Below are 17,740 nucleotides of genomic sequence, written 5' to 3' on the forward strand. Positions count from 1 at the left end.
TATCATCTGCGTAGATTAATGCTGGTAGTGCCTGATCAATGAGTTTTCCTTGTTTGACTAAAGAGAGGTTGAAGCCAAGTCCCCTTGCCTCTAATTTGGCCTCTAATCCTTGTAGATACATCATGAATAAGAAGGGTGACAGCGGGCACGCCTGCCTAAGTCCACGTTTCACCACTGTGGGCTTGGATACCTGTTTTTCTCACTTTTTAACTACCTTGTTAGTTTTATAGATTTCCTTTAAACGATTAGTGACTCCATCTTTTACACCCAGTGTGTCTAGTATTCCCCACAAGTCCTCTTGAACCACGCTATTGTACGCTCCCTTGAATTTCTGCAGGCCGGTAGGAAGCTTCACAGCGCAGCGCCTGATCTTGTGAAACAGCGCAGCCATGCAGGCAGGGCATTCAATTCCCTCCCTATTTTTTGTATACTACTGTCCTTGTGTACATCGTAGAACACATAACAGTAATGATAGCAAACAGATCATTGATTCGGGTAGGCTTGGTGTTTTTATTTAAAATGGAACAACGAGGAAGCTGCTGAAGCTCGTGCCTGTATACAGCTGCTTTATATGGAGATAAAACTTTAACGAAAAAAAAATGTAATGATAAACAGTAGGCTCATAACAAACAACATTTCTCTGAGGGTGCATGGAATATATGTCCCACGCAAGGCTATGCATTGCAGTCCTTACTGCATTAATTATGTACACGTACTGCAGGGCATGCAAGTGTATGCAGACACACGCTGACGAAATGACATTTTTTGCTACATACAAACGTGCGCCGCACCAAATAAGACGCACATGTTTATATAGTCAGGGAACACTCGTGAATATTGATGAAATCACACAGCTCGCTTACAGTATAAAACAAACACAATTGCGAACAATAAAATGTGACGCTGTTTAAAGAGGCGGACCCAGGTTACGAGGAGAATTATCAGTATGGCATACACACCACGTGTAAAGCTTTTGCAACATCTAAAGAGACTAAATACGGAAAGTTGCCTTTGTAAGTTAACATGACAGTACCAAATGGAGAAGCCACACGAGAGAACAATTCATCGTGGGCTAAAGAATGTGTTTTAAATATTATACACAGCTTTGCAAGACAATATCGACGAGTTTTACTCGCCTAGGTGTGGGAGGTGTAGGCCTGATAAAATGCGAAGTTGCTTCAGAGCCTTTCTGTCGTAATATTGCAATTTTATTCAACTCTTTCAAACGCGGCACCGTAAATTTCTACTGGGAGCTCGAACACGGCAAGCAGGTCGCGGGGCAAAATCTTTGTAACATTTTATTACCGAAACAGCGATACTAGCAATGCTTGAGCTGCACTTGCTGTTTTCTAAATTGTAACCTCCTCAATCTCATCACTGTGATCAGGAAACAGAGAGGAAAAGTACAGCAGTAGTACGTAGAGAAATATTCAATTTCAAGCCCTTTAGCAATATCATCTAAACAAATTTCCAGTTCACTGTTGAATTCTCGATGGAAACAAACAGCTGATCAGGGAAGCAAGCTTGGCTTGGCACTGGCTTGGCCGTTCATACAGAGCCAAAAGCCGCTGCAGGAAACTGGATTGCGGATCGTATTGAGACAAAATATTTTATACATTTTTGTTTTCTTTGTTTCCTCTCTCTAATTGCTCTTGTGATGGCGTGGACCGCGCTTCGTGATCTAATGTACCGGCGCACTGTTTTTAAGTTTAGTATGGCGCACTCTAATACATGATTGCGTGCTTTAATTTAAAAAGGTTCGCGAGTATGGCAGCAACACTGCAATGTCGGGAAGAGGCACGGGGAAGAGGACAGTAGTAGAACCAGTAGCAGCTGCATGCCCGGGTGGAGCGACTGATGCCCAGATGGAGGAATGTCAACCCGATGCCTTTTGTGTTGGCCGTTCTGGCAGTTCCGCCGACTTTATAGAAAGAGACGACCCCGTCGCTTGTCCTCTTCTCTTTTTTTTCGGGCATCAGCGACAACATTGACGGACGACGTGTTCGACTTCACCGTGCACGTGAGTATAGGTTGGTTTTTCATTCGAGTGAATTCTTGTTCAGATTTGCAACTTGTCGACTCCATCCTGATCACGTGTCACCGGCAATAAGTCACATACGTGTGATATTTAGGTGAAATAAATGATAATGCACATTTTCTGCTCCATTTGCGTGACTTACAAGATCGATCACTCGCATCCTTCAGTTCACGAATCAACGCGCCTGCCTTAAAATTAGCTAGCTGCTCGCAAAGAAATCATACCGAGGCAATTTTCTTTTCTGTGAACAATGCACCGTAGATTTGTCTTGAATAACAAAAAAAAAACTTGAAAAATAAATGTCGCGACCTTTTAGAAAACGCCATGTCTAAGAGCTAGACGCGGCATTTTGTAAAAGGCTCATTAAATTCAGTATGTTTTCGTAGTTTCTGCTTGAAATTATTATTGTCTATGAATTTCATGGCCCAATCTTTTGCTTTAGCTGAAAATCTCGGCGGCAAAAACTTTGTTCAGTGTCCCTTTAAGGGCAGGTGTAGATGCCATCATTTCAGTCGCAAATCTTTTTGCTAGTCGGTCGGCTGGTTAACAATAAGGGTACTAACTAGAGTTCCAGATTTCATCAGCAACACATCGTCATGGCTTCATCAGATGCTGCATTATATACATTCTATCCTCGTTTTTAAATAGGTGTACCGTATGGTCCACTGTTACAGGAAACAAGCGAGCTCATGGACAGTGAGCCATGTAGTGCTAACTGGCAGCGAGGCTTGTGAATGGGACGCATGCGCATAGAATGACCAACATCTGCATTTCTTGTCATGAAGTTTTGCGGGACGCACCATACCTGTCATGTTTAGAGTGTAAATATACGTATCATTTAGGTGCATGTTCAGGAGTAACAGAATCGGCATATAAAAAGAAATATGCAGCGGCGAAGAACTCGTGGAGCTGTGCAACTTGCAAAACGTCGAAAGCTCGAAGCAGCAAGTGTGCTGAACTAGAAAATGTGGAGCAGGAAATGAACCTCGCAAAAGAAATAGGCGAAATTCAGAAGAAATTATCACTACTTCTTTCAATGAAATCGCAAGTCGATGCTCTGGCAGGTGTTGCTGACACTGTATGTGGTATTGAAAGGTCACTACAGGAAATGTCAAGCAAGTATGATGACGTGCTTGCCGAAATGAAGCGACAGAGTACTGATATGAGCAATTTAAGAAAGCGAGTGGAAAAACTTGAAACGCAGACTAACAATAGTGAAGTAGAAATGCTTAAGCAAGAAGTTAATAACCTTGATCAATATAGCAGACGCCTTAACCTGGAAATCCATGGACTAGGCGAACAAACTAATGAAAAAGTAATAGAAAAACTTAATCTTTTGGCTGATGAACTGGAGCTTCCAAAATTATCTGGAAAGGATATTGAAGCCGCCCACCGACTGCGCACTAGAGCAGGCACAGACGGGGGTGATAAGCCATCGCCTATTATCGTGCGTTTTTCTGCCCGGTGTACTCGTGACGCTTGGCTTGCAAAAAGAGGCGAGCTACGAAAAAAGAATTCAAAGGTTTTCATCAATGAAAACTTGACTGCACAGAATAAGCGGTTGTTCTGGCAAATGAAAACAAAGGCAAGAGAAATGAAATATCAATTCGCCTGGGTCAAGGACGGAAAATTCTTCGTTCGGCGCAGTGAACGGGACAGAGTAATACGGATTAAGACAGCCAGTGACCTCGACCATATAAGATAACTCTAAAAATGACACTTTTTTTTTTTCGTGCGCCATATAAGCATATGGCTGCTCACGACAACACAAAATACCATGATGCTGATTCATTTAGGCGTCTCAAGGCCTTACGTGGCACCAAGCGATTCTCTTTGCTTCACCTTAACACACGAAGTTTAAAAAATAAACATGATTCTGTTAACCTTTTTTTAGACAACTTAGATCATGAGTTTGACGTATTGGCATTCACCGAAACTTGGTTTTCCAATGACTGCCCCGCTGTAAACTTTTCGGGATACAACTGCATATCAGTATCACGACCTAAAAAAAGAGGAGGAGGCGTTGCTGTGTACATTAAAAACCACTTTAATTATGAAGTTATTCCAGAATACTCAATCATTGATGTTCACTATGAATGTCTGCTTGTGAAGTGCTTTAACACAATGCTAGCCGTTCTATATAGGCCTCCAAACGGTTCTGTAACAAAATTTATTGAATTTCTAGAGCGTGTTTTAGAGCACTGTTCATACGTTGGTCTACCTATAATAATTAGTGGAGACCTGAATATAAATTTTCTCTCTGTGGAGTCACCTGCACAGATGCTACTTGATGTTTTTCTTTGTTTTGGCTGTCAAAATGTCATTGATGTACCTACAAGAATAGCGAGCAAATCTGAAACTTTGCTAGACGTTTGTTTTACAAATTATGAAATTGGTCAATCTGATGCCGGAGTGTTAATATCAGACATAAGTGATCATTTGCCCTTCTTCATCTTTTTTACGCCTCACATGGCTCAACACAACCAACGCAAACAGCCACCTATTCTTTTAAGAAAAATATCTGCAGAAAGGGTTAATTATTTCAAACATTTGGTTGAAGGAACTAGCTGGGAGCCTGTCTTGCAGATAACTGATCCTACCGTCTCCTATGACTTATTTATTAGAACATTAAAAGAACTCTATTACACTGTATTTCCCTTAGAACAGCTTAAAAAACATAAAAAATCGAGAAAACCATGGATTGATGCCTCTTTACTGAAGAGAATAAAGACCCGTGATAAACTATTTGCATTGTTTATAAAAACAAAGAACCTTGATCAGTTAGCTGAATACAAAAAAATGAGAAATAAATTAGCAGCTGATATTAAACAAGCACGTAACTTGTATTACGAGGCTAAGTTTACTAGCATTGCTAACGATTCCAGGAAAGTGTGGAATTGCGTTAATGAACTACGAAATAAAAACGAAAGAGACGTAATATCGGAAATATTGATTGAGGGCGTATCATATACGGGTAGTTCGCTGGCAAACAAGTTTAATGAGCATTTTTTAAAGGCAGGTGTTTGCACGTCTTCACCGACAAATGATATCAGCTGCACTTCTTACATGAACAGCTCAGATTCAACAATTTATATGTATCCTACTACACCGGAAGAAATATGCGGCTTGTTAAAAAAGTTAAAAAGCAACAGTGCCTGTGGTGTAGATGAATTGAAGGCAGTTCCTCTTAAAGTAGTCGCTCATGCTATCTGTTTACCTCTATCGCACATATGCAATCTTATTCTAAGCTCTGGAACGTTTCCCAACGAACTGAAGATTGCAAAGGTATCAGTTATTTTTAAAGGAGGAGATAAAAACGATCTCGGTAACTATAGACCAATCTCTGTTTTACCTATGTTTTCCAAGGTTATTGAAGAAGCTATAAACTTCAGGCTTACTAATTTTTTTCAGCAAAAAAACATTATCGTAAAAAATCAATATGGTTTCCAAAAGAAAAAATCCACAGAAATGGCATTACTCGATATTAAAGATAAAATAGTTGACAACATAGAAAAAAAACTATTCACGGTAGGGCTTTTCCTTGACTTTAAAAAAGCATTTGATTCCGTTAAGCATGATGTTTTACTGCTCAAACTATCCAGATACGGTGTCAGAGGTATAGCTCTAGACATTGTAAAAAGTTACCTAGAAAACCGTGTGCAATACACCAATATTGGTAATGCGAAATCTGAATTCGGTAAAATTACATGCGGCGTGCCACAAGGGTCAATCCTTGGCCCACTCTTGTTTATTATGTACATAAATGATATAGTTAACATACCTCTTACACCTGACATTATTTTGTACGCCGATGACACGAATGTATTCTTCTCTGGGCCAGATATTGACGACCTTATGTTGAAAGCGAATATTTGGCTACAAAACTTATCTACATGGCTTAGGGCCAACAGGTTAAATCTAAATGCTAAAAAAACAAAATTTGTTGTTTTTAGACCTCGTAACAAAACATACATTAGTAAGAATATTATTAGCTTTCAGGGACAGCCTATTGAACGCGTTGCGTCTCTTAAATTTCTCGGTGTCTTTTTTCACGAATATTTAGATTGGTCTGTGCATATAAATTACTTGCGAAAAAACATCTCTCGAGCAGTTGGCATACTATGCACGTTGCGCAGCCTATTACCAGTATGGTTAAAAAGACAGATTTATTACGCAACCATACATTCGCACCTTCACTATTGTCTTCTGATTTGGGGAACGACGACAAAAACTAACCTCAAAAATTTATATCTATTACAAAAACGAGCTGTGCGATTAATTGAACTTCTACCTTTTCGTTCGCACACAGCCCCTTTTTTCGAAAAACATAGACTGCTAGTCATTAATAATATCCGATATAAAAAATTAGCAATGATTATATATCGTGAAGTTAAATCTAATCGAATTGAATTTTTCAGGAAGTATCACGAGCGTAACCACAGTCATAATTTACGACATATTAGTTTCAAGAAAGACACGCTTCGTACAAATTACGGTACACAAAAACTAACTTACCAAATTCCCCACTTTCTTAATGAACACCCCACTGTGATGGCATTAATTGAACAAAGTTCCTCCATTTATGTTTTCAAAAAGAAGATACACACATTCCTTCTAAAAACTCAAACAGATTCTCATACCTCTTTCGATTCATTTTATTTTATGTAACTTTTATGTGCTGCTGTGACTTCATGAATTTTTTTTTTTTTGCTTTTGTCTGCCTGTTTGTTGTGCGTAAATAGTCTCTTATTATTTCTTTATGTGCTAATTCATAATTGCTGTTCATTTCTTTGTTAATACTGGCTTGATGTAAAAAAAAAAAAAAAAATTGTAAATGTTTTTTGATATTGTATGTATCTCAATTTCTCAATTTTTGTACTGCTATATATAACCTGTTTATGTATGTGTGTACATAGGGGGTTGGCGCTTTGTCAGGCTTTCTTTGCCTTTACGCCGATCCCCTAGGCAAACTGTGTACACGGGTTGTCTGAAATTAAATCAATAAAAAAAAAAAAAAAAAAAAAAACGTAGAATCGGGGTGCGCCCAGTTTTGTCTGCCATTTCTCCGCCTGTACGCATGACAGCATTGGAAAGCGCATCCGTATTTTAGCTGCACAATTTATCTAGCCCAGTGCCTCCTGCTTCAGGGATTTCCTGTGAGCACAAAAAATGCATGATTTTAATCGTTGCTGCAGTGTTTTGCAAGTTGTCACCGTAAAGCACATCATATTTTTCGCATAATGCTCGCTGCAACTAGCAAGTTTCGATGACTCAAAATGCTGTTCAGGTCTGATGTAGCAAACATTTTAAGCTCGTCCTCGTGACCATGAAATATTGGTTTATTAAATAATGGAAGGCAGAGTTGGTATCAGTTCATTTACAGTGTGAAAATGAAAAGTTCGAAGGACCGTGCCTCGCAAGTAAGCCCCGAGAGCATGAGCAGAGAAGTAGCAGATGAGGATGCTCATGCGCTGCATTTCCAAATCTCACCAGCACTAATGCTTGACGGACTGCTGGCCACGCACTAGCGTGTTTTTTCTGAAACAGTACTTTGGCCCTGTAAGCAAGTTCTTGAAGGGCATAAGTAAAACGTAGAATGGGCCCCCTAAATGCACCCATCCTTGAACCATTGGGCTTATGAATTAGTGCCCTTTTCAAAATACAACTATTCTGAGCTATAAATTGTGACAGAACAGTGCACGAAGTTTAAAAATGGGAAAAAAGTCTTTAAATGTCCCCTTTATACATAGTGTTCTTGTGATGTCACTTCTGCCGTTGTCGCCCTCTCCTGCCATGCCCGTGTAACTCCCTGGGTACTTACGGCAGTTCACGTGCTGCAGTGCGGTTTGTTGGGGGCTCGTCATCTGTTGCTGTGAACAATGTGGAAGCATTGTGGTTTTTTGTTGTCTTACTTTAACGAGCTCATTGGATTAGGAAGGCCTCGCTCGTTCACTCGATACAAGACCAGATAATCAAGATGTGCGACACATATACCAGCCACGGCGTACACCGACTGCCCGCCACAACCTACGAGGGCCTATTATCTTGCTTTCACTACAAATTGCCTTGCCCAAAAACAAGTGAAAGCTCAAAATCTCTCGAGCCGCAATTTTAAGAGTGGATGTGCGAAGCGCAGCTGCTCCCTTCGAAAACTAGTCGTGCAGAGCTAGGCAAGTTTACAAGAGATATAATATTATGAATATATTGTCACGGCCTACGCCACCAAAGTAGCAATGCCTCCCCCCCCCCCCAAGTGTTTTAAACAGTGCTGATGTTGAGCTTGAGCCTCTTTGATTGCAATTTGTGGAAATAGTCGAGGAAAATATTATACAAGGCAGATAGCGACATTGCGTGGTGTGTGCCGCGGTAATGCCAGTCATCACTTTATTTTTCGCATATGCTTTAACACACTTTTCACTTTGTATTTTGCTTTTGTTGTACGCTAATGTACAGTGGAGTCACTGAACATGATAGAGACCGTGTATAGAATCAATTGACTAATTAAAAAAAATCATGACGCCCAACTTGAGCCGATCGGCTATACTTCAAAGTGAACTAATATTGTTTCCCATTCTTTATAGTTTGTTTCAATGCAATACCAAATCTCCGTGATCGCCATCACGATTTTAACCGCCTTCCTTGCCATCATGATTTTAACTGCGGACAAGTTTGTATGTACAGTATCTTGGTAAGCTATATCTGTTTGCAGGTAAATACTTGGCTATGGCACTTACCCGTAATGAAGTTGCACCTGAAGATGCAAATATTGCAAAGTTTCTTCAAGTAGCTTTTGTTAATCTGCACCAGCCAAATACGCTGGTACTTTTAGGAAAATCGGAATGTGCGTTCTCAATTTCAGGTTATAACTTTCAGCGAAGAAACACTCTAAGCTCTGCTCCCTCTGCGTGGACTACTAAATCAACTTGCCTCACTAGCAGCTCATAATTTCTCAAACTTGCATCGTGAGGCAAAACTAAACGGGTGCAAGCACGAGGAGACAACATGGCAGTTGTAGGCAATAGATTCGGTTGGTGCCCGGGCATGTTGGTGGCGCATTTCGGAAGTGACGAAAAGGCGCTGCGAGATGCACGTGCACACTTTGTATAGTTGCTGTATTGGACAGCAAACTTTTTTTCTTATCTGAGCAGTTTTACCAAAGGAAGCTTCATCATATGGCGTGATAAATGAAGCGAATCCACAGGTTGAACCACATCATAGCCTCGCTGTGCTTTTGTACTTTTTTTAGCTCGCAAAATTTATTTGTACATATAAGTGACAACTTGCCAGTAATAAGGCAGCACTTGTTTCTTTACCATATGATCATCTCCGGTGTGCTGCTGCCTCAATATTTCAAATTATAAGCATTTACACCATTGTATGCTAACTTTTCCTTCAAAGTGAGACAAGCCACATGTGTATCGTAGATCAAGAAGCATGCCAGTTTTACGTACTTGCAAGGTAAACATCAGAAATGCACAGTTGATCGAAAATACTAGTTTAATGGTGCATCTACATAGCAGAGCACCTGTGGCACCTCGGGAACAAGATAATGCCACATATGTTACAAGAGATAATTAAAAAAGACAGGGGACGTTCCGTGAACAAATAGAAACAAAAATAAAATGGCACGTGGCAGCGAGCGAAGGCGGCAAGGGGGGGGGGGAGCCCGTGGGACTTCAGCGGATGAACGTAAGGTGTGTGTTTAATATGTGGAAGAAAAAAAATTCAAAATTTTGGCGACTGAAATGAGGGTGACTTAGTGAGTGCGCTCATGACGAGAGTAAACACGGTTACTATTTTTTTTTTTCAAATCTCTTTTGAAAGCCACAAAAAATCTGTATGTGGTGCAGCCTAACAGAAGGTCCGTGAAGGCAAATTATGAATTCGTCGTTGTAGAAAGGCTTTTTTTTTTTTTCATGCGCACCATCCTCGCCGCGGTGGTCTAGTGGCTAAGGTACTCGGCTGCTGACCCGCAGGGCGCGGGTTCGAATCCCGGCTGCGGCGGCTGCATTTCCGATGGAGGCGGGAATGTTGTAGGCCCGTGTGCTCAGATTTAGGTGCACGTTAAAGAACCCCAGGTGGTCTAAATTTCCGGAGCCCTCCACTACGGCGTCTATCATAATCATATAGTGGTTTTGGGGCGTTAAACCCCACATATCAACAATCAATCAATCATGCGCACCATAAATAGTGCTCAAAATTTAATTGCATATGTTGTTTTCATCCTTGCTGTATTCCGTGCTGTTTATGATGTAAAAAAAAAGTAGCACGCTGAAGTGGTGCTGCTTTCGGGCAACAGTTGAAAATGGCGGGGTGCATGAATGCGGAATACTGCCGCTTACACTCAAATCACTCTTGTGGTCACCTCCCACTGTTTGCAGCATGTGTTGTGTATACACAGCTGCATATTTCCTAGCTAGAAAAATTTGATTTTAGGTGTTTCACGCCATTTTCCATGTAACTATTCCACGATTGCACACACTGATCAGCAGGCTTTCAATTGCGCTGAAGGACACAGGTGCCATAAAATTCATAGTCGATTCTTTCAAGAAACCGTATGTAAAGGCTGAAGCTTCATGCGTACATACACACACATACCATATTGTTTTTTGTACTTTATGAAAGCTGCGAAGGTCTCATGTGCCTCCAAGCGTAACCTGTCTTATTTATTCTCCATCACCGCAAAAGTTTTGTGAGTTTAAAATAAAAGTACTTTGCCCATGGCCACTTTTGGGTAATTTTTTTGTGTAGGTGTTATTTGAGCAGCCTACAGTGTTTACTTTATAAGCCTGTATGTATATGTTGCATTATAAGGATGCAGAATGTGTGTAGCTGTACAATATAGATGAAGTGTAAAAATTAAGTGTGTCTATTGTAGTGTTTTTGCAAGCAATCTTACCCCCGTATTCTAGAACGTCCCTCCACTCAACGCTTCACCTTCACTTGAGATGGCTGATGGGAGCGCCGTCTCTAAGCAGAAAAAATTGCGATTCTCGAGTAGCGCAGCGTCGCTTTCAAACGAGCAGCGGCACAGTGCTCAACTCTGTCAAGTGAAGGGTGAAAGCCGAGTCGGGGAGCGTTTATGAATATGGGGGTTAGTTTTGTTGTCTTGTTAACCTGCCATTAACACTGGATTGCTGCTACTTTGCTCTAGCTGTACAGTGCTCTCCAAAGCTCAAGGAGGCACCGCACGGGGAAGGCTCGGAGCAAACCATGCGTGAGTTTCCTTTCATTGTTACACTATGCACGTATTAAGTGATAGACTTTAATGTATGCTATTTGTATTGTGCAAGTTTTTGGGGACATACAACTTCCAACACATATGTTCTGACGAAAATCACGCAAGAATGAGCGAAGCTTGTGCAAAAATTATGCAATAGTGTAAGAAGCTTTTGCAGAAGTCTGTGAAATGAAGTTTTGAAATTTTGTGGCAATGTGTCATTGTACAGTGGTCAACAGTCTTGCTCAGCATGCTTGACTGCAGGGCTCCCGTCTGGACAGGCGCATCTACGGAGTGCCTGATGCATGATGGGCCAAATGTCAGCCTGCACACTGGTGCCTCTTATCCCCGTTTGTCTGTTACATCAGTGTCTCTTGTAAAGGGGATCAACTGTGCTACCTCTTTTTTTTTCGAATGTAATGAGTTCTTTTTCCAGATTATTGTTGTTTTAAGGTAGAGCCTCACATTTCTATCAAATACTGAAGATTCTATTTTCCTTCTAGATGCTATGAAGTCACTGCTTGTGTTACAATAGAGTGAACACTGTTATGAGAAAAGCTACTTTATGGAGTTAACTCACTCCATATTGACTTAACACACAGAATTGGTGAAAACTACACTTCATTCCAGCTGCATTAGGAATAATATTCATTTGCATACTTCTGTTTCTTTTGTTTGTTTGTTGGCTGTAGGTTTGGAGTATAGGGTGGCCAGAGGGCACTGTGTAGTCTTTCTTCATCTTCCCAATTTTGTGAACATCAATTGATAGCCGTATGGGAAGCAGCCAGCATGCTGAAACAGCGGTGCAAGCATGCAAGATGTTCACCATTGCATGCAGTCAGTTGCTGTGAGCAACCTACTGCATACAATTAACTGCGAGTGGTGAACTAACGCTGTACTATGTGTGCCTCCTGGAAAGCTGCAATGGTAAAGTGCCACAATCGTATGGACAACATGGATAACACATGGATAACATCGCAATTTGTTTGTTGAATAATTTTGCAACAGAATCAATGGAGTTTTGGATAAATTTGTGTATCTGCCTGGTTCATCAAAGCTACAGAGTCAAATGCGGTATATACTCGCGTATTATGTGTACTTTTTTTGTCAATCCGGTCATGTGCGAAGCTAGTTGGAATCACTGGCCTAAAAGCTCAACTGGGAATATATGTTGCAGGCGCTGTCACAGCTGTCTCAAAGCGGATTGTCATTTGTTTGCTAAGCCTGTTCAAATGCCCCCATTTTCTTGAAGTTCTTCCGAACAGTGCTCACAAAAACCAGTTCCCACGACAGGGTTATACCAGAGAACATAAGTACTCTCCAATAATTGTCGGGAACCCAACGTAAAGTAAGACGCAGACAAGGAAGCGCGATGCCAACACAGTGCTGTGTGTGTCGCCCTTCATGTGTGTGTGTGTCCATTCCTTGTCCCAGTCTTCTATTGCGTTGTGTTCCCTCCGATATCTAACCAACAAACCCAAGCTTCTATGCTAAGTCTTATTCAACGCACTCTTCTGCTGGCTCCCATACTGAATATTGCATGTCGAAGAACTCCACGCTGATGTGCTTAGCGGTAGCACGGTTTCAGTTTTCTTCGGTAAGCTTTATAACAGCAATCTGCCTCGTATATAATTATTGTAGCCTATCACAAGGAATGGTAAAAACGCAATGGCCAGATGGCGAAACCGAAAAAAAAAATGAGTGCGAAAACCTGCCTCATCTAGTGACAGGTCCTTGCACGCGTTCAACATCTGTGCTGTGTCTCTGGAATACATTCTTGCCGTGGAAGAGGTGGGAAGATAGGAGGCAAACCTTTAGGCATTTCGGACTACACATAAACAGGTTTCAGTTTTCAAGTTCGATATTCTAGGGAAAGCATAAAAGTTCATGGAAGAAGGGACCTTGCACTCAGTCCATTTTGTGTAAGACTGCACTCACCTGCTCGACAAGAGATGTGCCTGACCAGAGCATCATGAAGTCAAATGTGTCTGTGTGTGTGCTGGCAAGGTGGCTCGGGCTGGTTGGGGAGGGCAAAGTATGCGAGCAAAAAGTTTCTTGTAGTAAAGCAGGCTGGCTAATCATACTGGTGAGCAAATTATGTGAGGATGCAAATTGTGCGAGTAAATATGGTATGTACTCTTGTATGTTTCAGCTCTATTGCTACGGATCCTGCGGATCCAACTTGGCATCCGGCAGCAACAAAGAGAGGTTCTGCAGGAGGTGCGACAGCTGAAGCACAAGGTACGGCTCTTGTCCGTGCCTCAGCACGCACAGCGCCCCTCTGACCTTCCCCGGCTGCCTGCTGGTACAATTGGAGAAGTGGAGGCAGCAGAGGCAGCTGTGCAGAGTAAAGCTGTGGCTGCAGCTTTGGTGTATATTTCTTGATTTTTAATATGCCTATGTAACATGCAGAAATTTAGTACTGCTTTAGGTGTTTCGGGAAACAAACTAGTCAGGTTATCTCATGAGCCACTGTACTACAGTCGAATATGAATAATTCGTACTCCAGAGGCCAGAAAATTTGTTCAAATTAAAAGAAGTTCAAAATAATGAAAGTTACCGTAATTACCTTAATCTAACAAGCACCTTTTTTCCGGTTAAGAGAGTTCATAAACCGCATGTGCGCTAGAATCGAGTACGAAAAAAAAAATGAATATGGTCATTCTATTGCCATCGCCACTTACAAAATGGCCGCCTCCTACGTGCGTCGGCATGGCGCGTCGGTCATTTCTGCCTATGTGTTTCCCATGCGCGGCACTTCATACGTGTGCTGAGGAGTTCGTCATCTTGTAGTACATTAGCATCGACGGCATGGTAGGGCCGACTCCAAAAACTCGACGAGTGCACCACAATGCTGCTTCTAAAAGAAAAGTCGTCGCGTGTGCCGGAACGGACAAAAATCGGGCCGCATCGCGGTAATTCGGAGTTCCCGAAACGTGCGTGCAGGACTGGCGGAAACAAAAGCAGAATATTGTCGACAGCAAGGATTCACGCAAAGGCTTCAGTGGACCACAGCAGGGTCGGTTTCCACAAATTGAAGAGCTGCTCGGCGAGTATGTGATTAAGCAGTGAGCGGCACAGTGGCCCGTGACGACAGAACTGCTCCAAGTGCAGGCTATGCAGTTAGCCTTTGAAAAAGGGCTAATGCAGAGCCATTTTAAAGCGAGCAGGTGCTGGATAACGAACTTAATGAAGAGAAAAGGCTTTTCCCTCCGAATGCGAACGGGCATATGCCGGAAGTTGCCGGAGGAGTACGAAGAAAAGCTTCAGAGTCTTCAGAGGTTCCTCCTAAACTTGCGGCACAACAACGGCTACCTGCTTGGGCAAATCGGGAATGCCGATCACACGCCCCTTTACTTCGACATGCTTGGCACCACAATTGTCTAGGAGAAGGGGGCGAAGCAAGTTTGTGTACTGACATCGGGCCACGGTAAAACTAGAGTGACAGCAATGCTCTGTTGCACGTCAGATAGGCATAAGCTTCCCCCGTACTTCATATTTAAACGGAAGACGCTCTCAAAAAGAGTCGTTTTCGCGAGTGGTGTGATCAAGCGGGCCAACGAGAAAAAAGGGTGCGCGTTGCAACCGATGTCTTAGTTTTTTTTTTTTTTTTTTTTTTTTGTCGTGGAAACCGGGCGCGCGTTACAATTGAGGGCGCGGTAGAATAGAGTAAATACGGTAAACGAGCGGAGGGCTCACCATGCAGTGATGCATGTGCATGGAGAAGTTTTATTCACAAATTACAGGACATCCGTCGTTAATTAAAGTTGTCAATACATGTCTGTACACGTTGGCCTTGCAACGAGTCAACAAGATTTGCGTGCAGTTTGCAAAGCATTTGTACTTCGGCTTCAGTATTCTCCTGGCAAAAGAAGTTACGCGCGGCAATGTCCAGTGCTGACACTCTTCGAAGACAACTGTGTTTCCACTGTTACCATCTGCGCTGCAGCCGGAGCGTGGCCAGCACATGATGAGAATGGAGGAGCGTCTCCACCTGGAGAAAAGCAGATCGGCATTCGAGAGAGAAACACTCCGCGGCAGCTTTTTTTTTTTTCTCTCTTCATGCGCGGTGTTGAAAGGATAAGAGTCTCTACATAGCAGGAACGAAAAACAGGGAAGCGTGACACTGGCGCGTTGCAGATCGGCATGAGAGAGCCAACTCTCTGCGACAGCTTTTTTTCCCCTCTTTCTCTTCATGCGCAGTGTTAAGAAGAGAAGGGTCTCTACGTGGCAGGGACGGAAAAAGCCGAAGCGGGGCACAGGAATGTCGCAGATTGGCATTTGGCAAACATTCCACCGCAGTCTTTTCTTTCCTTTTCTTCATTTTCTTCTTCAAGCACAGCGATGAGGTTTCGGAAGTGCCACCGCAGGATTGGGCGGGGTGCTGAGAGCATTTTCGGAGCGCGGTATAGCTTTGATAGGACCACAGCGTCAGTTCGAATTAAGTGTGTTGGAATTAATGAGATTCGACTATATTTACTATAGTCTGTGAAGTCCGAGTGAACTGTCCTAAGCTAGCAGACGATGTAGGCGGCATCGTGTGTTTGATGGGCAGTGACTAGCAATAGCCTGCTTAAAACAGACATTCAGCAATTTTGTTCATTTATCACCCTATTTCGTGTCCGCTGCGGCTCTCTCTACTTTGAGCTACAGTTCACCCTGCCTTGTGTTAGCCGATTTCTTACTTTTTTAAAAATCTAACATGCACCCAATTTCGCAGTGTGAAGAAAAATGCACCTTTGTTTATTGTGATGAGATTTCTATAGCGACATGCCTCTTTGTTGGCTATCACAGAAAAATATAAACAGCAAATGGTGCGACCATCTAGTGCGACCTTTATTTTTCTATCAGTTTCATCTATGACCAAGATTTGGTCGCTCTAAGGTTGCCTCTTAGTATGCCTTGATCATGTTCATTTATCTTGTTGTGCTCTGCTTACAATGCATTGATTAAAAACATGTCCTAGCTTCTTTTTGAATTCCACATATTTTATCATTTTTCACCTGTAGAAGCTACTCCTGGTCAACATTCAGGCAAAGACATTGTAACCTCGAAGAAACGTGTATTGGAATTCGAGCACTGTACAAAGTAATTATACTATTTCATAGCTAGAATCAATATTTATGAAGGGTTATAACAGTGTTGTATTTGATTTCATAACAGCGAAACTGCATTCAGAGAAGGACTCTGAAAGGTTCTCACACTGAGTGTGAGAGGGCTGATGTGGAAACCATTTTAGGTCAATTGAGTTGAAGTTAGCGAAAAAAAACAATGAAATGTTGTGATGCCCAAAAATTCAAGTTGTTGTTTTCAGTGTCCTCTTCTTGCAGATTTTTATCATGAAAACATTTCGATGTGCTGTTGCGTTTACCCCATCTATGCTTCTTGCATTTTTTTACAGCGCAAGCAACTCCTGCAGATTGGGGGACTTGACCTCCGAGAAATTGGTGTGAATGCCATGAAGGCTGTATTGGCACATGACGTGCAAGTGCTGTACAGCCTTCATGGCAGAAAAGGGAAAAGGGCCTTTGTGAACCTGAGGCTCTGTAGATTAGTGACAGGTTAGACTTGTTCATTGTTTTATGTGTGTGTACCCTTGTGTATTTTCTGTACTGCAGTGCTTCATGTGTGCTATGGTATTTTTGTTCTTGTATGCAGATGTCATCCGCCAAAAAGCAGGGTGCGACCAGGCGGAGGCCCTCAACTTTATTAAGAGGTGGCTGCCAGGGTCTGGTGATCGCTGTGGGGGCAGGAAGCGGCGCTTCAGAGAAGCATTTGTTGTGGAGCAGCCCGATGATCCCCACTCTCAGAGTGCAGATTATCGGCTGCTCGCGGCAGCTGGCTTCCTGCCCAGCCACAGGACAGGGCCTTGACAGCACCACTGTCACTGTGCCCCCAACGCAACCTGACCTGCAGTAGAGCGGGCCTTTTTTAGTTGTGTATATATATTTTTCAATGTATACATTTTTTGTTGTACCAAATAAATAAAAAAACAAAGAATAAATGGTCTGCAGACTGTCGGTGGTGCACTGTTCGGCTAGCTTATGCTGATTCGGAAGCACCATCACCATGTTTTAGTTACAAAAAAATGCTCTAAACTATGAATATCCTCGATTACCATGTGGGGGACATACGCTTTCAACATTTACTTCCTAACGACTTTTTTCGATTTGCTGTACCAAATACCAGTACCAAATAACGCACTCGCTATTGCAAAAGATAAATTGGTAAAAAAATAAACTACACTTCTAGTGTTAGCAAAGGGAATGAGGTATTAAAGATGAAATAGATCGGGTAACTGCTTTCAGTTCTCAGCATTCAATTTTCTGTTGCCCCAAGTATACAGGGCTGCAAAGCTACAAGAGCGGGTCATCGAGGCATATTGTTTAAATCTTCTGGTTTGAAAAATTCCCTACTAATAATGGTTACATAATGGCAAGCCAATCAGTAGCCAATATTCGTCGTGCAGGAAACATCGGTGT

General features: G+C 42.1%; 1 protein-coding gene across 2 annotated transcripts; it reads left to right on the forward strand.

The window, feature by feature from the left end:
* Window positions 1–1,732: 1,732 nt before the first annotated feature.
* Window positions 1,733–17,262, forward strand: LOC142786885 (uncharacterized). 2 transcript variants are annotated; one of them, XM_075884581.1, is made up of 4 exons: window positions 1,733–2,020; window positions 11,193–11,255; window positions 13,411–13,499; window positions 16,917–17,262. In XM_075884581.1, exons 2-4 carry the CDS (start codon window positions 11,252–11,254, stop codon window positions 17,175–17,177), a joined length of 354 nt encoding a protein of 117 aa, XP_075740696.1. In that variant the 5' UTR covers window positions 1,733–2,020; window positions 11,193–11,251; the 3' UTR covers window positions 17,178–17,262. The 2 variants fall into 2 exon arrangements, 1 of the variants encoding a protein (XP_075740696.1); XR_012889199.1 differs by lacking the exons at window positions 1,733–2,020; window positions 11,193–11,255; window positions 13,411–13,499 and adding an exon at window positions 14,488–16,819 and having other exon boundaries at window positions 16,917–17,050.
* The last annotated feature ends 478 nt before the right edge of the window (window positions 17,263–17,740 follow it).

This window comes from Rhipicephalus microplus, unplaced genomic scaffold, assembly GCF_043290135.1.
Source record: "Rhipicephalus microplus isolate Deutch F79 unplaced genomic scaffold, USDA_Rmic scaffold_36, whole genome shotgun sequence".
Classification (NCBI taxonomy): Eukaryota; Metazoa; Arthropoda; class Arachnida; order Ixodida; family Ixodidae; genus Rhipicephalus; species Rhipicephalus microplus.